We start from the raw sequence: 25,790 nt of genomic DNA, 5'->3' as shown, positions 1-25,790 counted from the left end.
AGCTATTCCTAAAGAAATTGACTGCATTTTCCAAAATAATACCCCTATTTTTTCTTCTTCTTATTCCAACTTACAAAAATAATAATAATAATAAAAAACAGAAAAATAAAGTGGGTGGCCGACCACCCAAAAAGAGGCTGGGGTGGTGCTACCACCCCCAGAGTGCATCGTGGTGGTCCCCTAGGCACTCCAGGGGTGGTGTAGCCACCCCCGATGCTTGTCGTGGGTGGCCGCGGCCGCTCTCTGGGTGGCCGACCACCCACTTAGTGGGTGGTTGGCCACCCATTTAATTTTTTATATTTGTTTTGTTTGAATTAAGTTGAAAAAAAAAAATAAAAAAAAAGAGTAATGAGACTTTTAGTAATTTTAATTCAATTCCATTTAAAACATGTGTGTTGACAGTATTGTTATCGAACTATGTAATATGAATAATTATTTTATTCAACTCTCTTCTATTTCTAATAATAACTATTTCATTTCTTAACGGAATATTCATTCCGCAAACCAAACACAGGTAAGATTGAAAGCCGATTTAAGCTAAAACTTTACATTAGTTTTGACCCCAACGATAAAAGCTTCTGACCCTTTCTCTCAAAGCAGGCTAAACGCACCGTTTCTCCTCTCTTAGACGCTTGTGCGGCTGTGCCAGATAAAATCCCAACATTTTCTCTTCTATTTTCCCACCCAGGAAACTACAAGAAAGAGCAAGAAATTGAGAAAAGAGCCAGAGAGACGAGACCCACATTTTTCATGGTAGAATATGAAACCCCACCTCTCAAATGCCATCGATTCCATTAGACTCCCAAAACCCTTATACCCCTCTAAAACCCTTCTCTCCCACTGCCCACATTTCTTATCCTATCACTCACCTTATAAAACCCATGTTTTTAGAACCAAATTACGCTCCAAGAATCTCTCAGTCCTTTTGGGCAAGCACAGGAAGCTCAGAATTAGTGCTTGTAGCGCTTCAGGTTCCGGTTCGGACTCAGTTGTAGCATCCACGAAGGCAGAGGAAGACGCTGAGTCTACTCAGCTATTCGAGGTTTTGTTATTAAATTTTGATACTTTTTGAGTTAAGTTGTCATTTGGTTACTGAGAAAATGGACGGAAGGAAAAAAAGAAAGTGAAAAGTGTTTAGTTTTTTTGGCCATTTGCTTTTTCTTGCTTTTATGGGGTTATTGAGTGATGGGAAAATTACTAATACCAAGCTAAGTAGCATTAGCCTTTGTTGAACTGTCTGGGTTATGAAATTTAGTGTTTCTTTTTCCTAATAAATTACTTTTACTGCGTTTGTGTCTGATTACGTAACGATGTCTTTGCTTGGTCATCAGTAAAATGGTGTCATTTGGATTGGCAAATTTATGATTCTTTGATAAAATATCCTATGTGAAGGGTGTACAACTGTGCCGATTTATTGAAGTCAATTCGTGATATATGTAAGGTCCAATTTATGATAATGGGTCTTATTGGAGATTCTTTTCTGTAAGTTTATGATTCATTTTTGGGTATACATGTAAAAAATGGCAGGGGTTTGAATGCCATCAAATTCAGTAGTTTAGAACAGGATGAAGTTTGTTGATCTTTAATATTCCAAGTTTGTTATTAACAATAGTTTGCTAGAGCCTGTGGATTGTCAGAGTTTGTCATGCATAAGGAAATATAAGTTTTAATGCATGTCATCCTCTCTCCAATACTGCAACCTTTTAATGTCTGTAATTTAGGTCCACTGCGCTATGCATGTATCAATGCAAAGGGGATGGCAAAAAATGGGTGAATTATATTCATTTCTTCATTATTAGCTTTTTTGTAGCATGCTAATTTAGGGAAAATAATAATTTCAGAATTTGTAGTCCCTGCTATTTCTTAGTTTATAGTTTGAGAAAAATCTTGAGACTCATTTGGCAATATATGTAACTCATTTGGATTTCTCAGTTTCTAAAACTTTTCAGTCTTGGTAATGCTTCAGAAATTGAAGGATGCAGAGAGACAACGGATAAATAAGCTGGAAGAACTTGAGACCAAGGCCAATATGCAGCTAGAGAGACAGCTTGTCATGGCTTCAGATTGGAGCAGGGCCTTGCTGACTATGCGTGGGAAGTTGAAAGGAACAGAGTGGGATCCTGAGAACTCACACAAGATTGACTTTAGTGATTTCTGGAGACTTCTTAACTCTAACAACGTCCAGTTTGTGGAGTATTCAAATTATGGTCAAACAATGTCAGGTTGCAAGTTCTTTCTAAAGTTCATTTATTATTCTTTACATTTGGGGTCCGTTTTGTTTAGCGGTTTTAAAACGTGTGGTTTGAAAAATAGCAATTTCAAGACACAATTAATAAAAATGCGATTTTTAAAAGTGTAGGTAAGCTTTTGATAAAATTGTGGTTTGATCTTTAAAATCGCGATTCGGTCTTTAAAATTTTGCGTTTTTAAAAGTGCACCCCCTTTCATGCGATTTGAAAATGTGCATTTTTTCATGTTTTTAAACCTTCATTTTTTTTCAAATGTAATCCCAAATTGTTTAAAAACACACTTTTGACTTGCAACATCCCAGTGCCAAATAGACTCTTAATCTTAGATTCTTTTGCTGGCCATTTTATGGGGTAATACTTTGCTACATGAGGGCTTTGTTCTTATGGTTGTTGGCTTACAAGGTTTTGCAAGCTTCTCACAGTAGTTAGGTGATTAAACTTGCAAAAGGTCATGATAATTCATGTTATTTTTGGAATCTAGTAGTGGGTCAATGTGGGGGTAAGAGCTCAAGAATATCAATTTCAAAATATTATTAGGTAGAAAGCATCTATAGACTGCATTTGTTAGTGTGCATTTGTTCATGTATCTATCTACTCTTTGTAAATATTACCCATATTTGTGAATAATTCATTTGGGTTCATAAATGGTTGTATTGGATGTAAGCATAAGAGAATTACCAAACTCAACTCAACTCTACGCAATTCAACACAACTAAGTGATAATCCCAACTAATAGGGTTAGGTAAAAACCAATTCACTAATAAAAACAAACTGGCAGTGGCCATGGTGAGTAGTTGAATTTTTATACTTGTGTTCAAGAATGTTGTGAATTATTTGCAGAGGGTTTATATAACTATTTGAGGAAGAATGTACCTAAAAAATGCCTCTGGTGATGCTTTCAATAGTTTTGATCTGTGGATTGGGCATGGAGTCTTCCTGATTAAAGAGTTGCTTCAACCAGATGATTGCTGTACAGATGAAGTTACTTAGGTAGGATTAACTGGATAAACTTATATTAGAGAAGTTCAGCTGCATACTTGTGCTTTTTAGCTAATTGGTCCAGCTGTTCAATTTGAAGCATGTAAGTCTGACTCTGCACATCAAGTTGTAGTTTGTAGAGAACAACAGGACTCGAAGACGTAGCAACCTATCAATAAATGAACTGTAGCTGGGGGTAACAGCTAGAATGAATTAGCAGGTTAAAGTTATGGACAAGACCAAATCATCTGGGAGTACTTAGACTTGTCAAAGAAGGGTTACGTAGTCTTAGGAATAGTGCCATTGATTTGTGAAACTTCAAATTCAACATTAGTCTTTTTCATATAGTTTCCATAAATGCCACCACATCCAAAATTTCATGTTTCCTTTTTTCCTTTTGGTTATTTGATGTGCATGGGACTAGTATGCCTTAAAGTTCTAGTGCCCATGCCAATTTTACTTTCAGAAGTTCAATTGCATTGGCCAAGTGGCACATCTAATCTAAATGTGTGCTCTGAGCAGTTCATTTGTCATTATAGTGTTTTGGCAAGCTCAACCTCTAGAAACATATATGTTATTCTTCTGTCTCTAATGATATCTGTAAATGCCAGCAGATTGCCTAGAACTTAGTTGCCAGTTCATGTGTCATCTTTGTTTCTTTGAAATCCTCCACTGATAATTTACCTGTTTCGACAGTGATTCTACCATACTACAAAGATGGAAAAATGGAAGGAACAGAAGGGAATTCAAAGAAAGATATTGTTTTTCGGCGTCATGTGGTGGACCGTATGCCAATTGACTGTTGGAATGATGTTTGGCACAAGTTGCATCAGCAAATAGTAAATGTTGATGTTTTTAATGTGGACACAGTACCAGCAGAAGTTTACTCAACTGTTGCAACCACGGTCATATGGTCTATGAGGCTTGCCCTATCAATCGCATTGTATCTCTGGATTGATAGCATAATGAGACCAATTTATGCAAGGTTAATACCTTGTGATTTGGGAACTCCTAGCAAAAAAACCAGGCAGCCACTCAGGCGCCGGGCACTTGGATCATTAGGCAAGAGTCGGTAAGTGCAAGTGATTTCTTGGTAACTTGGTTGTTGGATAGTGTTTTTTTTTTTTTTTTTCTTTTTCATATATGAGTAGCTGGTTGATATATTTATTTTTGATAAATAATCGAGATATCATAAAAATTTGTGGAAAATCTGATTGCTCTTATCCAGTCATTATTGCCTGGCCCTTTAGTAGAACTGCTTATGTTTGCTTAGGTTGCTACCTGCTTTGATAGTCTTAGAAAATTTTATGCCTAAGCTTTTAAATGTTTGTATCTTATAGGAATCACAAAATAGATTCGCAAAAATCTGCCATTGGACAGCTTTCACACCTCACTAACTTGATGTTGACAAGGATGCATTGTGCAGCACTGGCTTAGTTGTAGCCTTGTAGGTCCATCCATGGTTTTAAAAGGCTTGCATCAAAAAGTGAAGCCTTGAGGCATACCCTTGGATGTGCAAACTTCTTGAGTTCGTGCTCATTCCATAGGTCATGAGGCTTGTTTGATGCTTGTGATGTGCTTTCAAACATGTACTTCTATTTTGAATTTTAGTCACTGCCAAACAGCAGTTATGCAAATGCTTAAGAGGGCGGGTGAAGTGTGGTTCCCTATCACATTGACAAGTGCGTAATTGAAGTTGAGGTTTCATTACAATTTTAATCATTTACTTTTATTTTGGGTTCTAATCTTTTTGAAATGGATGTTATGCAAATTCTTAGATGGAGGGTGAACTGTGCTTCTCCATCCCATTTTGAAGATAAGTAAATGAATAGCTAATTATATATATTATATAAAATTTATTTATACATGTATCTGTGTATGGATATGTGTATGGTAATTTATACATGCATACATAGATACATATATGTATAAAAAAGTGTGCTGAACATGCTTCCAGAGCTGCAATGGATGTGGACTCCTAAAGCACACAATTTATGTTCCTCCCTTTCGGTCCTTTTCCCTTTCCAATAATGCCAAACGGTATTTTTCTTTTCTTTTTTTATCCTTCAAAAACTTTTGATTCCAAAAGCTTTAAGTAAGGCCCCATAACACTACTATTTGATTCATTAATATCATTTCTTAATTGTTTTTATTCTTTTATGAGGTTTATTAATTGTCTTTTACCTGTCAAATTTATTTATGTTTGAGACCTTCACACTATATTTTTCTCTCTTAGCCATGCATAGTAGTTCAATAGAATAATATCTTTAATGTACTCGAGAGTTGTTGAGAAATGTTTATGCATCTTCCTTAGTTACATCTGCACTAATAATTTCAGAATCATTTGTTTGCTTTGTAGCATCGAATTAGTCACTTAGTTGCAACTGTTTGTCAAAAGCCAAAGCTTTGGACAAAATTGATTGAAAAGTTTCTTTTTGGATGTAGGGGTTTGTGGTTGGGGTGGTTGTTGTAGTAGTGAATTGGTTAAAATTAGTGTCATATTTTAGGAATTGAAGGAAGAGGTGGCTCAGCAAGACAAATTTTATGCTGGAATATGGTGTAGCCTTGCTGTTTTCGATTACTTTGAAAGATAGGGAGCTGAGATTTATTGTATGTACAGCCTACCATTATGCTTTTCTTTGTATCTTGATTTCTTTGGGATGCTTTGTTACTCTAAGCCATGGATCGAAGCCCTACAAAAATTCTTGTTGGGATCTCTGGTTCTCTAAAAGTACTTTTTCTTTTAACTGAGAATATAGGTATTGATAAGATGTTGAACATGGAAGTATAACATTCCAGAATTTTTAGATCTCTATTGTTGTGTCTTTGCAAACTGGACTTCAAGTTGTTCTACCATTCTTCAAAAAGTTTTTCAGGTTCATGTAGCAAAAGGTATTTCTTTGATAGGTCACTGCCTTTTGTGTGCTGTGTGCATGGAAGTTCTTGCAATTAGATAATGAAAACTTTGCATAAGTATTATTTTTTGTTTGATAAGTGACAACCATACGTGAACGTAATGGAGAAATGATTATTGCAACAGAGCCATGGATCTAACTTTCAACTACCTTTCCACCAGGGCAAAATTTATATCAGCAGAAGAATCTACAGGTGTTACATTTGATGATTTTGCTGGCCAGGAATATATAAAGAGGGAACTGCAGGAGATTGTGCGAATTTTAAAAAATGATGAAGAGTTCCAAGACAAGGGCATTTATAGCCCAAAAGGTGTACTTCTCTATGGACCTCCTGGAACTGGTAAAACTCTGTTGGCTAAAGCTATTGCTGGTGAAGCAGGACTTCCTTTCTTTGCTGCAAATGGCACTGATTTTGTCGAGGTGAGGCCTGATTTTCTTAACATCAAGGGTTTTATAAACTGGATCACCATAGCTCTTCTTGGACAACTATCATAGCCTCAAATAATACAAACTATGTTTGGAAATCTTATTGAAATAAAATCATTTCATTTATATGCCATAGCTTCTTAGTTCATTCCAGGCACAGGTCTTTTCAATAGAATATAGTGGCTGAAAATGTGGAACCATCAGTGTGGATGATCCTATAAGCACGATGCTTGGACTAACTCATAACTGGCAATATGAAAACTCGAAATATTGCAGTAAAGCAGTAATTAACAAAAAACTTTTCACTGTAAAATTTGATTTCGCAGCCAAAAACATGGTCAACAAGAGATCTGAACAGGCAATAAGTAGTTTTAAAATAGTATGAAAATAAGTACATATATACCAATATGTCTGTCATCATAAGTGTATATTTGTCCTATTGAGGATCTTAGAAGCTGACATGAATTGAATTAAAAGTTTAAAAATTATGAAAGCTAACAGGTAACTGCAATTATTCTTTCTTCATTTTCTTAATCTTTTCTCGAATCTGCTAAGCATTTTTGAGCAAACAATGGTATATGATGTTGATTGCAATTTTCACATTCCACCTTGGTGGCATAATTTAAACTTACCTGACAAAAAGTATAACTTGAACTAGATATTGTGGGTTTACTTATTTTGGGAAAATAAATTATATTAAAAAAAAAAAAAACTTATTTTGGGAAAGAACAATGTTTTCCTCTATACTGGGTTGGAGGAATTTCCTCCAATCCAGTCTATTAAATTGACATTTCTCATAAGCGGATGCCTAGACTTTGCTCGAACCATTTTTTCATCCTCCTTGATTGTGGAGGAATTCAAAGCAGTAGAAGATATTTCAAGTTCGAGAATATATGGTTGAAGGCAGAAGGCTTTGTGGACAAAGTGAAACAGTGTTAGTATTATATCATTTACAAGTCTCCCCATGCATCATTTGGGCTCACAAACTTAAAGCCTTGAATGTTGATCTAAAAGTTTGGAATGAGTAGGTGTTTGTGGAGTATCAGAAAAAGAATCTCTTGGTGCAGTAAATGTTCTTGATGGTTTGGAGGAAGAGAGAGGGTTATGTGATGAAGAGAAACAGAGGAAAGACATAGTTAGTGGTGAGTTGGAGAGGGCAACCTTGTTGGAGGAGATACGTTGGAGGCAAAAGTCGAGTGCACGAAGTTTTTCCATCAAGTGGCTAACTTGAATAGGCGAAACATTTTCATCGAATTGCTGTTAGTTAATGGATCAGTGTCTTCTAATCAATCTAAGATCGTGGAACACATTGTGCTTTTCTATAACTATTTAACTTTTGAACAATTTAATTGGCGCCCAAGATGGATGGCCTTGCTTTTTACTTCATTGTTGAGGAGTGTTGTAGTTTGCATGAACAGTTTAAACACAAAAGGTGGATGCTATTCAACTTGTTACTTAGCCTACTAAACACATCTTGTTATATAGGTTTAGGGAAATATAACAATGACCAAAATATCCCCAAACCCTAATGACTCACAAATCCTAATAACTCTTCTAATAAGGAGGAAGCCAATTGGTTAGAGAGAGAGTTTGAGGAATCTGAGGTGTTAGAAATGGTGAAAGATATGAATGGTGATAAGCGCCGAACCCTAACGGTTTTACTATGTCCTTCTTCTAAACATGTTGGAATGTGATTAAATGATATCATGAGTGTTGTCCATGATTTTTCATGCTAGATGTAAGTTTGAAAAAGCATTAATGCTACTTTTATTGTTCTTATTCTGAAATAGCCCGGGACTGTTGATGTTAAAGATTTTAGACCTATCAATCTTTTTTTTTTTTTATAAGTAAAAAAGATGTATTAAACAAAGCGCAGAGGGGCGTAACCCTAGTACACAGGGGGTATACAAAGGAGTGACTAAGAGGGAGAAAAAGAAGAAGAAAACATAAAAAGGAAGTCAGGGAAGCTGAACACTAAGGGCGCTAGCCAACCAGCAGTCCAAGTAAAAAGGGTGTACAAGAAAAAATGTATAAGGTCGTCAATGTTCCTAGACGAGTCCTCGAAACATTTAGCATTTCTCTCAATCCAAATGTACCACATAAGGCAAAGAGGAACCATCTTCCACACAACGGCGCTACGAGAATTGCCTCCCGCCCACCAAGAAGCATACAACCCCCTGATGCTACCAGGCATCACCCAACACAAGCCAAAACGAGCGAAGACAGCATTCCACAACATCCGCGCAACCCCACAATGAAGAAAGAGATGGTCGACTGACTCCCCATCCGACTCACACATGCAACAACGATTTATCACAATAATACCTCTCTTCCGAACATTATCCAAGGTTAGAGTCTTCCCAAGCACGGCCGTTCAAGCAAAAAAAGCCACTTTCGAAGTAACCTTGGTGCGCCATAAACTCTTCCAAGGGAAAGGGGAAGGATCTTTAGAGGCAAGGATCCTGTAATAAGATCTAACCTCAAATTTTCCTTTACGTGAAGAGATTTTAGACCTATCAATCTTGTTAGTGGATTTATAGGATTATTGCCCAAGTCCTAGCCAATAGATTGAAAAGGGTTGTAAACATGATTATTTCAAAGCCTTAGAATGCATTTGTCAATGGTAGGCAAATTCTAGATGCCATCCTCATTGCTAATGAATGCTTGGATAGTAGGATCAGATCTGGTTTTCCTGGTGTACTTTGCAAACTCGAAATCGAGAAGTTTTATAATCATGTCAATTGGGAGTTTCTTTTGTAATTGTTGAGGAGATGTGGTTTTAGGGAGAAATTGTGTAATTGGATAACGCATTGAATTTTTTTGGCGCGCTTTTTGTTTTGGTGAATGGTACCCCTTTTGGTTTCTTGGTTTGAGGCAAGGAGATTGTAACGTCTCAATAAATTAATTAACTGGTAATTAATTTCACGATTCTCCTTCCTGTTACTTATCAAATAAATAAGACTAGGGGATCTTAAGACCCTCATTAGAGAGCCAACAGGAGAAGATTTTATCATTTGCATAATAAGATAGCCAATTCTACAATTCCATAAATGAATAACAACCATAGCATACTAAAAACATCATAACATAACTAAACATAATAATCCAGTGTCTTTGTCTAAGACCGGTCATCAAGTATGAATATATAAATATTACAAGCCAAGTCTTAGAAACTTCCAAATAGATTAAGTCTAAACTTACTAGCCCAAAATGTTTTTTTTTTTTTGATAAGTAATGTTGTATATACCAAAAAGAGTAGAGGGGCGCAACCCAAGTACACATGACGTATACGAGAGAACGCCTAAGAAGAAGACGTAAAAAGAACAAGAAAATCGGAAAAGTTAATCACTAAAGGAGCTAAATAAGTAGCTGTCCAAGTGAATAGGGAGAAGAAAAAAAAAAAGACTTAAGCTCCTCCAAAGACCTTTCAAGATCCTCAAAACATCTCGCATTTCTTTCCCTCTACAAACACCATAAAAGGCAAAGAGGGACCGTCTTCCACACTGTAGCACTCCGAGAACGACCTCCCGTCCACCAACAGGCAAACAGATCCACCACCCTATTAGACATAACCCAATTCAATCCAAAACGGCTGAAAATAGCATACCATAGTGCCCTAAAAATAGCAAAACTAGCCCAAAATGTTAAATAATAAATGTCATCATAAGTTAGATCGTGATCCTGAATAACATCAAAGACATGTTCATAATTGATTGTATCCTTATAATCCTTGCATTGAATATGGTATACCAATAACAGCAACTCTATGAATTCGTTTGCCTTTCCCATCTTACTGGACATCAAGAAATTTGACAAATCCGGGTCCAACTCCGCAAAGATCAACTTGGCTAGGTCCTTCAAAGCCTTCGGGAACAATGGTTCCTTCTTCCTCAATTCCAACATCACAATAAAAACCGACTATAAAACAATTCATGTTTTACAAGTAGAAAAGATAAATTGTAAGTTCACGACTTAGCGTGTAAGAATACACGGGGGAAACATGTTATTATATGGTGAACTCAATTGTCTCGAAAAAAATTTATAAATCACAGGTAGTAATATAAACTGAAGTCCTCTGTTAAATGACAAGAATATCATGATTATTCATTATAAATGTAGTATATGATATTTAAAGAGAATATGTCGTATACAAAAATGGAGTTCACATCATTCTAAAATGTATTTCATGTGAATTAGTAAGAATCTTAATAAGAAGTATCCATGTGTTTTGCTTTGGAGATATGCGAATGAGAGCGAGGCTCTTTGGTGTAAGGTTATCAAAGCTAAGTATGAAGACAAGGAAGGTGGGTGGTGCACGAAGGAGGTGCCGGGTTCCCATGGTGTGGGCCTATGGAAGCACATTCGTCAAGGTTGGAATTTTTTTGCCAAAGAGATTCGATTCGAGGTGGGGGAGGGTTCGAAAGTTCGTTTCTGGCATGATATTTGGTGTGGGGAGAATTCCTTGAAGCAAGCTTTTCCGTCCTTATTTAATATCGCCAGACACAAAGAAGCTTGGGTGAAGGATAATTTTACTTGGAGGAGTGGGAGAGTTGAATGGAATGTCATTTTTGTTCGGCCCGTTCAAGATTGGGAGATGGATATGGTTTCTCCTTTCTTTGATCGGTTGTATTCTTGCAAGATTTCCATAGGAGTGGCAGATCGTATGTGCTGGATTTCGTCTAAGAAAGGAAAGTTTGAGGTTAAGTCGCTCTACAAGGCTTTGTCCCAATCCAATCAAGAGGTGTTTCCTTGGAAGAGCATTTGGCGCGCTAAAGCTCCTATGCGAGTGGCTTTTTTTGGGTGGACAGCGGCTCTAGGCAAAATCTTGACACATGATACTTTGCGTAAGAGGAATATAGTGGTAATGGAGTGGTGTTGTATGTGCAAGAAGTCCGGAGAGACAGTCGATCATCTTCTTCTCCACTGTGAGCTCGCAAGTGTTCTTTGGCATTCGATTTTTATTTGGTTTGGCTTGCATTGGGTCATGCCTTGCAGGGTGAGAGACTTGTTCGAGAGTTGGTGGTCGGGAGGACGATCTCGTAGTGCAGTTGTGTGGAAGATGATCCCTCTGTGTCTTATGTGGTGTATATGGAATGAAAGAAATGCTAGATGTTTTGATAATTCCACTAGGACTATAGAGGAATTGACCCATTTTTTCCTCTTTACTCTTTACTCTTGGACGGCCGCTTGGCTAGCTCCTTTAGAGATTAGCTTTTCTGATTTTCTTTTTCATTTCTCTCCCTCTTAGGCGCTCTCTTATTATACCTCCCGTGTAAGTGGGTTGCGCCCCTTTGCGCCTTTGCTATATATTACATTTACTTATAAAAAAAAAAGAAGTATCCATGTGAGTTTTATTCATCTTGGTCGTATGAAATCTTTAGTAATCCTCCTGGTTTTAACCAACCTCGAAATCTGTGAAATGGTTTATTATAAGCCTCTAAGCTTGAAATACCCTTAAACCTAATTTTTAGGCAAAATAGTCTTTTAATCCGAGCATAATCATTTGATTCGAGCATCGATCGATTGATGCTCATGTCGATCATTCGATGGTCTGGCATAATACCTATTTTTTTGAAAAGTCCTACTGCACCCATTCTAACACGACTTGAGGCCCTAGTATAACCTCTATCACGGTCTTAAACATAAATCCAACCTTCATACAGGTCAAAGTATAACCATATTCATCATACATCTCACTCATCATTAAATCTACTGAAAAACAATATCAAGACAAATAGATCTACATTTATTCTCTTAATAAATAAGTTCATCATGAAGAGATAACGAGATATCACGTGCTTATAGAAAACTATTATCTACCTAGTTATTAACTAACATCAAACCTATAATAATCATATTATAAACTTAAAACTACTAATCCATATGTAAACTACGATTTTATAACCAAAAAAGTAGTTAATCCATAAAGAAAACATGCTTATAAAATAATGGAGAAAATATTAGAATAGGAGGTTACCTTTCTTGAAGGTAAAATTCAAGATTCACCTTCTCTTTCCTCTCACTCTCTTTCACGCTTTCTAAGGTTTTCTAGAGGATGCATTTATAGCTGTCCCATGCATGTACAAAAGGCTGAGGTGTCCAATTTTTATTGCATGTAACAACCATCCATCGTTCATTAGCATCGATTGTTTGATCCTCGCAGAAATTCTCTATAGTCCAAAAATCCAACTTTCTCTCACTTAGGTTCTTAGAACCAACCCTAACATACTTAGGCAATAATTAGAGCATACTTAACTCTAATTAAAATCGGGGTGTTATAGAGATCCTCTATGTCCTATGCTCTTTGTCATTATTATGGAGGCTCTTAGTAAAATGATTTCTGCTACTGTTAATGGGGGCTTTCTTTAATGCTTTTTTGAGGGGCTAGGAATTTTGATGTGTGTTATATCTCTCATCTCCTGTTTGCAGATGGCACTTGATTTTCTGCGGGGCTAACCCAAATCTCATTCGTTGTTTGCGTGCCTTATTCTTTTGCTTTGAAGCTGTATTTGATTTGAAAGTTAATCTGGCCAAATTAGAGTTGGTTCTTGTGGATAATGTCCATAATGTTGATGGGTTGGCTTGTGTTTTGGGTTGTGGGGTGTCTTCTTTGTCTTTGAAGTATCTTGGCCTTCCTTTGGGAGCTTCTTTTAAGGCCAAGTTGATATGGATGGTGTTATTGATAAGATTGAGTGCCGTCTGGCAGGGTGGAAAAGGATGTTCTTGTTTAGGGTTGAAGGATTACTTTAATCAAAAGTACCCTCTCCAATTTACCCACATAGTTTCTGTCTCTCTTTCCCCTTCATGCCGGTGTTGCCAATTGCATAGAAAAGCTACAACGAGATTTCTTGTGGAGTATACTAGGGGATGAGTTCAAATTTCACCTTGTTAGTTAGTCCAAAGTTTGTTTCCTGATTTCTAAGGGAGGGTTGGGAGTCCAAAACTTGCTTTTGTCTGGCCATGCAAAAGTGGCTTTGGTGCTTTTATGCATGAGAGAGATTCCTTATAGAGAAGCGTAGTGGCCACTAAGTATTTTCCTTTCTTGGGGGAGGGTTCTAATGAGGTTTATGGGTCTGAGGTGGGTGATGGTTCCAAGATAGATTCTGGCATGACTTATGGTGTAGAGATTAGAAACTCTAGGAATCTTTTCCCGTTTTTTAAGTATTGCCCACGCAAAAGATGCTTCAGTAGCAGATTGCGTGGAGTTATCTTGTGGTTCTCTTTAGTGGAATATAAGCTTTACTAGGGTGGCTCGTGATTGGAAAGTTGATGTCTTTACTTTGTTTTTTCATTTGTTGTATTCTCTTAAATTGTGACAGGGAGGTGAAGACAAGCTACGTGAGCTCCTTCCAAGAGAGAGATGTTTGATGTAAGATCTTTCTATAATGTCCTTGTACCTCATGAGAGCGCCCCTTTCATTTGGAAGATTATTTGGTGGCATAAGGTTCCTTTGAGAGTGGCATATTTTGCTAGGACATCTGCCTTAGGGAAAATTCTAACTATGGATAACCTAAGGAAATAAAGTGTCAATGTGGTTGATTGATGTTGTATGTGCAAAAGAAGTGGGGAGACTTTGGATCATCTTCTTCTCCATTGCGAGACCACAAATGCTTTGAGGAGTGCTATCTTTAATCGCCTTGGGTTAGTTTTGGTTATGCTTAGAAGAGTAGAAGACATTTTTGCCTGTTGAAGAGGGGTGAGAGGTAGTCCTTAGAATGTAGTTGTGTGGAAGTTGGTTCCTGCCTACCTTTTGTGTTGTGTTTGAAGGGAAAGAAATTATAGATATTTTGAAAATTGTGAGAGGACAGTTGTAGATCTAAAGTATTTCTTTTTCAAAACCCATTACCTCTGAACAATTGCATTAGATTTTTATATGCCTATGTTTCATGATTTTCTCAACTTGTTTTCTCTTCCTAGTTAGGTGTTTCTCTTGTATACTAATTGTGTACTTGGGTTACACCTTTTGCGCTTTCAATAATCTTTCGTTCACTTATGAAAAAAAAAAAAAAAGGTTGACATGTATTCAAAATGCATGGAGAATCACACACTCCATTAAAAATGCATGTCATTTTACTTATTTTTTTATTTTTTTGATAACATAGGAGAACTTTACTTAGATCATTTTACTTATAAAAGTCCTAAATGATGAAATGGACCAAATAAAACTTGAAAAAGGGAAAAACTGTGTGGGACTCGGGGGCAGAGGTCGCAGCTGCCTGACTGATGAATACCAGCCACCATGGTTGATCCAGCAGGCCAATGATTTTGTACCGTTTTTGAAAAGGAACTGTTACTGAGGATTATCAGATCATTTTAGGGACTGTTTCACAGTCGAACCAGTCTGATCAGCTGGTCTGGTCCATTTCTAAAACACTAGGCATATACTTTTGAGTCTCATCTTAAGTTGTTAGTCTGCAATGCTCCAAAATATATCCTATGTTGCTTTGATTGGTTAATATTCTTCTCAATTAAACATAGTTTGTCTTCCTCCATTGTTAGATTTTGCTTCAGTCTTCTGTATATTATTGCCAACCTTAGAGCCTTCACGTAAACCATTTGGCCGGCCACATTGCAACAGTCATCTCATTCTCTCTCTGTTGTTTTTTTGTTGGATGGTCAATGAAATGATTTGTTTAGGTATATCTCTGTATTTACCTACTTGGATACTTACTGCTCTTATTAATATTATTTTGGTTCGAGTTATTTTGGACTATTGGAATTTAAAGGAGAGTATGCTGACTGAATAGTTTTTCCAGATGTTTGTAGGTGTGGCAGCATCTCGTGTTAAGGATCTTTTTGCTAGTGCCAGATCATTTGCACCTTCCATTATTTTTATTGATGAGATAGATGCTATTGGTAGCAAGCGTGGTGGGCCTGACATTGGTGGGGTAAGATAATTTAACTCCATGATTTATAAAATTATGTACTTTAAGTACATGGTTACTGATATCATGACTTTGTGGTTGATTTTTCTTCCATGTTTTATATCAATGCTGAAACAATTAAACTAAATGGTGACTTGCTTCTGTGAATATATTTTCTTTACATCTTTATTTTATATGCATAATCTTCTCTGTTCTTGCAATTGTGGGGGAATGGTTGGGCTTGAGACATGTTTATTATTGAAAATGGTATTGTAACATATTTGACAGTTAATCTTTGGGCCCTTGGAGGGCCTGATATACATCCGCAATATGTAATGTACTGAATTTTATACCGTATAAATACGCTTTTAACAGTTGATATCTAGGCCTATGGATGGCCTGGTCCACATTTGCAATAGATATAATTTTCTAATGTGTAATTGCTCTATATATAGGGTGGTGCAGAAAGGGAGCAAGGTCTGCTTCAAATACTGACTGAATTGGATGGATTTAAAGTTTCCACATCACAGGTATGCTTTTATCTTCTACTGGGATGGAAAGTAGAGACTATCTGGTTTGACTGCCATATTTGGCCTTTCCAGGTGCTAATCATAGGCGCAACAAATAGACTGGATATTCTTGATCCTGCTCTCCTGAGGAAGGGTCGTTTTGACAAGATCATAAGAGTTGGTTTGCCATCAAAAGATGGTAGATTGGCCATATTAAAGGTATTTTGCTTCACGTGTTTATCATTATCCCATTGCTTGCTGCTTTGCTTACCTGTTTCCCATGGCTAAAGCAAAGAATACAGCTGTTGCAAAAACCGGAATTTTAAACACAAAAGAAAAACAAAAGGAGAAAATCATTCTAGCTTTCTTTAGGTTTTATAGGAGTGTTGTCAATCCCATCCCATAACTGTCTGTACCAGCCAGTTTTAAACTGTTTCTAAGAAAACTAGCTAAGATTTCCTTGTATCAGCAATGACTTGTTTATATCTTAAACTCTATTCTATATATGTGAGCTTGTAAATATAAATAAGTGAAGAATAAAATTGATATATAAAAAGCATACGATCAAAAAGCCTTGATCTATGAGGATGACTTGATAAATTTTCTTGTTTTATATATTTGAAAGAGTTAACTTTTATACTTATCAAAAAACGAGTTATCTTTTATGAGTGTAATTTTACCGCTGGTTTAATTTATTTTTTGTATGTAATAGTTTAACAAATAAGAATATTTTATGCTGTCAAACTGGAATGTTTCACTAGAATGGTCAGGTGCCCAGTATATCACAAGCCAATAGATAAATCAAGATGCTGTCTGGTACAGTATTGACAACATTGTCTCAAAGTCCTTTGTGGAAATTTAATTTTTCTAATCTTTGTTTGTGTGAAACAGGTGCATGCTAGAAATAAGTATTTTAATTCTGAGGAAGAAAAGGAGGCTCTCCTTCAGGAAATTGCAGAGCTTACAGAAGATTTTACTGGGGCAGAGTTGCAGAATATACTGTAATTAATTGTTACTCCACTTATCCTTTGTCAACTCAACATCAGAAGTTAGAGCCTGATGCTTTCTTCCATTGAATGACAGGAATGAAGCTGGAATTTTGACTGCCCGGAAGGATTTGGACAACATTGGACGAGAAGAGCTGCTAGAGGCTTTGAAAAGGGTCTGTTGTGTGCCTTTCCTTCCCTCTTTTTAGTACTGGGATTTAAGCCCTTTTCCTTACATGTGTAGTTAGTGTTGAGTTTGGCATAATGCATTCTCATTTTCAGTCCACTGTATATTGAACAATTTGCAGCAAAAGGGCACATTTGAAACGGGCCAAGAAGATAGTAAAGAAATTCCAGATGAATTAAAACTGAGATTGGCATACAGAGAAGCAGCAGTTGCCGTTCTTGCATGCTATTTCCCAGATCCCTACCGCCCTTTCAGCAAGGTCAATTGTCATGTTATCTCATTTGGTTCAACGTATTTTCCTGACCTGGAAACATGTTAAACTCATGCTTGTACATAGCTTTTGCAGACTGATATAAATTCCATCCGTAGCCAGCCAAATATGCAGTATACTGAAAATCCAGGAAGAGTTTTCTCCAGAAAGTCAGATTATGTGAACTCAATTGTGCGTGCATGTGCTCGTAAGTTATGAAAGTTTTCTAAATAATCTTTGATAGCTTCCTGGAGCTTTTGTTTTTCTTGCGCATTATTTCTGTGTTTTTGTTTAGAATCTGATGCATGCTTTTCACTTTTATGTAATAGAATAGATGTAGTCCCTGGAGAATCTTTAGCTGAGTTCGAAGAAGATTGAACTTGTATTGGACAGATAAATCCATTCATTTAAACTTTGTTTCCAGAAGCTATATAAATCTTTGGCAATTTGTTGATTGTCAATTTCCTGCATGAAATGTCCCTTTTCGGTTTCAATGCATTTGAGGCTTTCAAATACGGTAGTTGTAATTGGGTGATAATGGTTGGGTTGAATTTGGTTGTTTAGGATAATGCATCAGAATACCGAGTCAATTGTTTTTGGATGCTCCATATAGCTCAGTTGTGTTTTATTTATTCTCATTATAATTCACATTCATTGTTATGTAACTCTGAGCTTAACACCCCCTGTTGACTATGCCTGGATTGATAAGCCAAGGGGAGGTTCTTTAACTTCAAAGTATGGTACAAAGTCTCCTGATTGGTACCATACTGAAAACATTTTACCATTGAGATTGGAAGAAGCTTTAGCTTCATGATTGATGATTGAGTATGTATTGGTTTACTAATGGGTCCAGCAGATCTATGACACCTGTTGTTAAAGTAATGATTATGTGATTAAATTTACCGCTTTCTAAAAGTTTAAGTTTTTGGGATAACTTGTAATTTAACATGGTATTAGAGCCAAAGGTCCTGACATCGAACCTTGACTTCATCAAATCACTCCTTATTTAAAATTAAATATTTCACGTGTTGGACCTCACCTATTAAAAAATGGAGTTTGAGCCCATACGTGAGGGGGATTGTTAAAGTAATGATTAAGTGATTAAATTTACCTCTTCGTAAAAGCTTAAGCTTTTGGGATAACTGGTAGTTTAACACTTGTATTCTGTACTTAGGAGGAAAGAATTGTGACATTATGTCTGTTATTGCATAATGTGCAGAAAAAGTAACCTCGTGTCCAGTTCATTTTGTGGCTTCCTTTGATGGTTAGCTGTAAGATCATAGTCTTATAAAGTGTTTCTATGTGATTTAACCAATCCTGATTAGTGAGGAATGGTGCTTTGCCGGATATGTTATGTATATGTTTATTTCTATTTTGTTTCTGGTAAATGTGATTATGTCTCACTGTTGTCCCAATTTGTAGCAAGAGTCATTGAGGAGGAGATGTTTGGGGTTGATAACATGTGCTGGATCGCTTCAAAGGCTACATTAGAAGCTTCAAAGCTTGCAGAATTCTTGGTTCTGCAGACAGGAATGACAGCATTTGGGAAGGCATACTACAGGAAGCAAGGTGATCTTGTGCCAAATGTACGTTTGAGGAATCTGGCTCATAAAGCTCCAATTTTATATGTATTAATTTTGAAGAAGAGATTTTCTGCACTGCTTGTATATAGTTCTGTAACTTGTAATTATGATAACAGCTTGCAGCCAAGCTTGAAGCACTTAGAGACGAATACATGCGTTATGCCGTGGACAAATGCTCATCAGTATTGAGAGAATACCATTCAGCAGTAGAGACAATCACAGGTCATGTTAATTTTTGATTCATTTAGTTATTAAATTGAGCAATCCCTTGCATGTGGTTGTCAGTTGAACTTTGGTCATCTTAGTTGTTAAGCTTAAATGTTCGAGTGAAATTTCAATTTGGTGTTATAAATTCACATCATAAAACAATTTGCAGTTTACATATAGTTGATATTGACAGGCTGCACACTTGTGCAGATATTTTACTTGATAAGGGAGAGATAACAGCTGCAGAAATTTGGGACATATATAATAAGGCTCCACGAATACAGCAGGTATTTCTTGAATTTAGGAAAAGATTAATGACTTCCCTTTAGGTACGGTGGTTGCCATTGCATCTAAGTAAAATTTCTGTTTATTATATGTGGTGTATTTTCAGTTCTTGACACGGGAATTTATTAGAAAAGTACAACCCAAACTAACACTCAATTTGCAATGTCCTCCCCCCAAGCTAAAGATTGCATCAAGACAAATTGTGTGTGTGTGTTTACTCTTATGAAACAGAGTGTAAGAGTTTCTCCTACTTACAATTTCCAAAGAAAAACCAGTCTTTCTCCTCTTGTGGCGTTCAATGCACATTACTTACCAAAAGGGGCAAAAAAAAAAAAAAAAAAAAAAAATTTCTTCAAGGCATGAAGACAAGTCTAGGCAATCATCCTTACCTGCACCTTCCCTACCTGTTTTCTGATCATTTTTCATGACATGTGCAATAAGAATTCATTAAATCGTACTTTAGTTCCTCCTTTCTCGTTTATTTTTCCATGAACTTTTATTTACTTATCAAAAAAAATTATTGAAAGGATGCCAAGGGAGCAAAATCCAAGTGCACAAAAAGTACAGGACCTCAAACACATCAAAGCAAGAGCAGAAAGCATGTTTGATGAAATTAACTATACTGTACTTTCACAAAAATAAAGTCTAATTTTTTTACTTGTAGTCTTGTTTTGTATAACAAAATGACAAAATGAGTAATCACATGGAAAAGTTACGGAGTGGATTATAAAGAAGTAGAGGTCATTTCCATTTATAGGTATAAAGAAAATAAAATTGTTGCCCGCAATTCCCAGTTCCAGGTTTTGGAAGATTTATTATTAAGGGATTAATGTCGTTGGTGATGATTGTATAATGAATGCGGCAGTGGCAGGGAATAACCTAAATTCTTAAATTGCCTAAACCTGCACTAGTTTTCATTGGTTTGGGTTACTGTAGCATAAAGCATCAGGTTCCTCACCTGCAGGCAACTGGCCTAACTTCCCAGAAAAAAAGAAAGAAATGAGAAAGCTTTCATGAATGTGGCAGACTTTCATAGAGGAATGATGTCATGCTTAGAAGTGATCAATAACCTCAAACTGCAAGTCAATTTTTTAATAAGTAAGACGAAGCCAGTAGTTTGGGTAAAAAACTTGCTGGTGGAGGTTCTGGTTCTTAGAATGGAATTTGATTGGACTGATAAAGCATAAAAATAAAAGGTGGGAGAGCTGGGAAATAATTAAGAAAAAAGAGAGAGGTAAGAATGAGAGACACACTAGAAAATGACCGATTTCAATCTGATATATGTCATGCCCTCCAATTTAGTTTCATAGATATTTATGTTTTCTGAGACCTTATCTAGACCTTAATCTGTAGATATCCCTATGATGTGGTCTTCGTTGTTTTGCAACTATTAGGTCTAAAACAATTTGGAGGAATGTTAGTTGGTTTTGGTGACATAAGGAGTTTTAATCTGTTGGCTTCAAATCGACATTGTGAGGAGGGAGGCCAGTCTTATTCTCTTGGGAGTATATGTGACCCCAGTTCAAAGCTTAGGTGATGTAAGGAGTTGGTTACTTAACAATGTGAAGGCTGGTTGGCTTTGTCAGACAATGTATGTTCTACTATTTTGGTGATTTTTTTACGGTTTCCGTACTATGGTCTTTACATAGTTTTGATTGTAGAGGTACACTGTGGAAGGCAGCTGGAATTATGTAGAAGTAGGGATCAGTTTACTTAAGTGAGAGGGAGGCCTGGTTGTGGGATTTGGGAAGACATTTTGTGAGGTCTGGGGAATTGATTATGAGCATTGACTTTTTGGGAACATCTAGGGTTTGTTTCTATTCTATAGACTCTGTTGCATAACATGATTTTTTGACATGTAATTCAAATCCATTAAAAGAACAGAGGGTCACAAACCTAATACACATGATGTATACAAGAGAATCCCTAATGTATAGAAAAAGAAGAACAAAACTCCAAAAACTCAAATAAATTAGATACGGGCAAGCTATTGAACGCTACTATCCACGTGTAAAAGGATTGGAACAACATCTTTAACTCTAAGATCTCGCTCTCACAATCTTTAAAGCTTCTTGTGTTCTGCTCTCTCTAAATACATCACATTAAATACAAAAGAGCTGACCTCAACACTTCCAAAGCAATACGATGTCCCAATTGTCCTCTCTAACTCACCAACAATTCTCTTACCCAAGTAACACCGAACAACTAGAAAAGCGAACTCAATATTCTCTTGCAATCTCACAATGAAGAAGGAGGTAATCAATGGATTTCCCACTTTTCTTACACATATAGCACCAATCCACTATAACAACATTCCTTTTTCATAAATTATTCAAAGTCAAGATTTTCCTCAAAGCTGTAACTTTCCAAATATTCTTTTAAAGAAAATGGGAACTTATAGTAGATAACACATGATAGTAAGACTTCACTTCCAACAATTTCCTTCTAGAAGGAATCTAGCAAATTTTATCCTCACTTCCTTACCATACTCTTTGAGAATACAACAACTTAAAGAAAGCAGAGACCACTTCCACCTTCCAATCATGCACAGTTCTTGTAAAGAAAATATTTCCAATGGATATTTCCATTCCGAAACTGTATATGATCTACCACCCTCCCATCCTTACAACATGGGATACAAAATGATTCCAGATAAGAAAACTTCAAAGGCTGCTTCTCATACCATAAATCATGCCAAAACTGCACTGTAGATCCATCTTCCACCTTATGCCTAACAAATGATATAAGATGGAGGGGCAAGTCTGTTGCATTAGGATCCTAGGATTTTTAAAACTCTCCAGTTTTTGGGGAACTTCTATTATTGGGTTTTTCCTATAGCATCTCATGGTCAAGGCTAGCATATTATTAATGTGAAAAGAATAACAATAACCATTTCTTTTTTTAGAATTTTTTTCTCTTTAAAATTCAGGTATAATTCATGGTTTGATAGTCGGTGACTAGTATCAGGTAGTGAGTGAAATTTGGATATTTGTTTTTTTGGTGGAAAAAGTTAAGGATAACAACCATGATTTCAACCTAAATTAGAGACATACGCACAAAAATTATATTTTTTTAAGTACATCTTCTTAAGATCATGCATAAATGACATTGCATTGAGGACCATACCTATCCCTAAACACTTGACCTAGCCACCTAGAGGACCATTATTCCCTCCTTAATCCACCAGGTTACAAGGTTATAGGCAGATATTCATCAAATGACATGATTGTAGTTCTTTTCAGATTAGGGCAATGATATTACCCAGAGCAATGATTGTTGCTTCCATTTGCATATTGATTCTTTAGGACTACTGTGGAAGCATCTGCAATAGTTGCTATGGCCATAATGCATATTATATTTTCTTTCTGTGTGAAGTGATGTGAAAGTTCTGAGGCCATAACCCCTTTTCTCCGTATTCAGCCAGCTGTAAATCAGGTTGATGAATATGGAGCCCTAATTTATGCTGGGCGATGGGGAATCCATGGGATTACACTTCCTGGAAGGGTTACATTTTCACCTGGAAATGTTGGATTTTCAACCTTTGGTGCACCCCGCCCAATGGAGGTATGTGAAAAAAGTATTACGGTTGAGCTCTGCTATGCCTTCATACTTCATCATACTGCAAAGTAATTCTTTCTTTCCTATTCTTTTGCACAGACCCAAATCTTAAGTGATGAAACTTGGAAGCTAATAGATGGTATATGGGATAAAAGGGTTGAGGAAATAAGAACTGAAGCTTCCATGGATGTCGAAGAAGACAAAGAAAAACCACAACTTTTAATGGCCAGCCATTTCCTCTGAAGGTACATCATGTTTTTCTTCCTGGTTTGTATACAGCTTCTTCTCATGCAAATTTTACTTTTGTTAATCATTATACCCCTTCTCAATTATCTTGTTTTCCTCCCTGGGGTGTCCCAAATCTCTACTTTCTAAAAGTGGAACTTCCTATATTACCTCTATTTTCTCTTAGAAGGTAAACAAAATTTTTATTAAAAATTGTGCCACTCAAATGAAGTAAAAGATATTTTACAAAAATCACTATATTTTGATGTCTTTATTGATAAACGAGTCATTTCTAACCAAAAAATAAATTGGACGGAGGAAGTATTATTATTTTTTATTTTTTAAAGAGGGGAGGGGTGCAATACCACATTTTTATTTTTGAGTTACTCTGAAGGCATGGGGCAGCTACCACCTACGAGAGCGTAATCGAGCCTGAGAGTCTTTTTCCTTAAGAGGATATGTAAAAGAAAAAAAAAAGATAAAGCTTCTTCCTCACTTTTATAGATCTTAATCATCAGAGTGAACCCTATATCATGCCTGGCATATAAAGGAAAGTCGAGTTGCAATGTCTAGGTACCTTCATTCTTTTGTGTAATATCCTCCTCTTTACTATTTTTTCAACCTTGACTACGTCCATTCACACTTCGTGCCTATTCCACCATACAATGGAGCTTTATTTTGCCAAAATACTCTTAGGCCAGCCTTTTGAAGCTCTTTTTGAACTACCTCCAAGAAATTTGCGGGTATGTTTGCTAACGTTTTTTAGAACAGTTTTTAGTTTTTAAGAACACAATTGGAAAGCATAAATCTTTGGTAAAGTGTTCAAGCACACAGTTTTCAGAAACTCTTTCCCAAGAAGCGTTTTCTCCTATGAGAAGTGTGTGAGAAGTCTTGTTGTCTGCTAATTTTTTGACCATTTAAAGAACACTGTAACCCCTTGTTCTCTTTGCAAACTTGAGTCTATAAGATTAGCCATTGTCTAACCTGTATGGCCCGGTGGCTGGGTAATCTAGTCACCATGCCCAGCCACCGCGGTGTTACTGAGAGCCACCATGGCTGGATTACCTAGTCACCGTAGTTGGGCGTGATTGGGGCTATTTTTTTTTAATATTTTATTCAATATTCTTTTATTTTTTTCCTCTTGTATTTATTTCCTTTTTACCAATTATTTCAATTTTTTATTGGAGGTATTACTATCATAATAGGGTAAAGTACAAATGGCTCTTGTATCATATTGGCCCTATATGCCCACAATGGTTTTTCACCATTACACGCCTACACTTTTAGAATATATACCAAACCAGTTTTCAACCCCAATAACCAAAACTTTTTTTTTAATTCAAAAATAAAAAACACTTTTTTGAACAAAAAAAAAAACGGGAGTTTCTTTCAAATTGAAAGCAGTTGTTGCACAATGCTTTAAGATTTTTAAATATGTTGGAATATAACTATGCCTTGGATTTATTGCTTGCTTTGGATAGGGTCAGTTGGTGATTTCAAAGGCTATAGCATAGGTTCCCAGGTTCTGCTGTGATCAGGGGGTGACCAGCCTACATCACTCCAATTGGGAGAGTATGTTATAATTTGAGGTAGTTGGGACTGCGTTTCCTCATCCTTTCTTTTCCTTTAATTCTTATTTTTTAACCCCTTATTGGTATCTCTAGTTTAAGCTAATGACAAGCTTTTGTATACTAAGGGTACGTTTGGTACGCAGAATGTCTATTCCGTTAGGCAAAAAACAGAGAAGCTTTTATTAAGAATGCAAGGTGGAATATAAATATTCAATTTTCTATGGAATAGCCATTCCGTGTAGCAAACGTACCCTACGATTTCTGAGCTTATAATTTTGTCTTTACTGTTGATGGGCAGTGTTTGGCTGGTGTTTTTTGTTATTCAACGAGGGTATGCCAGACCTGAGAGAAGGCTTGAAGTTTGATTCATCCTCAAGGATTCGAGCTGGAGTCCACCGTTGTTCACTATGGTTATAACTCTACGATCCTGTGAGCTGTGAGAGAGTTTTAAAAGGGGGAACAAGAATTTCAATATTTTGGCTGATGAGTTTGAAGCGAACAAGTTTATAGATGAGATATCAAAGGAAAACATCTATTTCAGCAACTAGTATTTAAGTAGTCGCTTCTTTGTATTTTTCTTTTATCTTTCTAATCTCTTTATGTAAATTTTGGTGTTAGAGCATTCCAATTGAGCTCTTTATATATGATTTTTCTTTAAAAATTTGAAAAAAACTCACAAAAAAAGTCATTTAACAAGGAGTAGTGATAATTATAATACCAGCGTGAGTGAACAGTCACTCACGCTGGTGTATTATAATATTATTATATTATTAAAAAAAATTTGAACATAATATTATGAAAATAATATTATAAAATACACCATCGTGAGTGACTGTTCACTCACGCTGGTGTTATAATTATCACTACTCTTTAACAAGCTCTTTAATCTATTTTAAATTTAACTTTGATTAACAAGGTTCTCCAAATACTGTAAGTGCCAAAAAATGAAAGTTTTAGTTTTTTAATCTTATTATATATTTATTTTCCTTCTCTCTCA

At 36.2% G+C, this 25,790-nt stretch overlaps 1 protein-coding gene across 2 annotated transcripts; it reads left to right on the top strand.

The window, feature by feature from the left end:
* The first annotated feature begins 628 nt into the window (after positions 1-628).
* Positions 629-25,437, top strand: LOC132166194 (probable inactive ATP-dependent zinc metalloprotease FTSHI 4, chloroplastic). 2 transcript variants are annotated; one of them, XM_059576973.1, is made up of 18 exons: positions 631-1,042; positions 1,967-2,222; positions 3,924-4,299; positions 6,304-6,562; positions 15,325-15,456; positions 15,888-15,962; positions 16,035-16,160; positions 16,833-16,942; positions 17,025-17,103; positions 17,236-17,373; positions 17,461-17,572; positions 18,787-18,950; positions 19,064-19,169; positions 19,365-19,441; positions 22,860-23,003; positions 23,097-23,242; positions 24,704-24,811; positions 25,092-25,437. In XM_059576973.1, the coding sequence occupies exons 1-16, from the start codon at positions 761-763 to the stop codon at positions 23,238-23,240; spliced, it is 2,580 nt and encodes an 859-aa protein (XP_059432956.1). In that variant the 5' UTR covers positions 631-760; the 3' UTR covers positions 23,241-23,242; positions 24,704-24,811; positions 25,092-25,437. The 2 variants fall into 2 exon arrangements, with proteins under 2 accessions (XP_059432957.1, XP_059432956.1); XM_059576974.1 differs by lacking the exons at positions 23,097-23,242; positions 24,704-24,811; positions 25,092-25,437 and having other exon boundaries at positions 629-1,042; positions 22,815-22,902.
* Positions 25,438-25,790: the final 353 nt, after the last annotated feature.

Source organism: Corylus avellana, chromosome ca11 (assembly GCF_901000735.1).
Source record: "Corylus avellana chromosome ca11, CavTom2PMs-1.0".
Lineage (NCBI taxonomy): Eukaryota > Viridiplantae > Streptophyta > Magnoliopsida > Fagales > Betulaceae > Corylus > Corylus avellana.
Note: the sequence above shows the minus strand (reverse complement) of the source record. Positions and strands in the feature narration are given on the sequence as shown.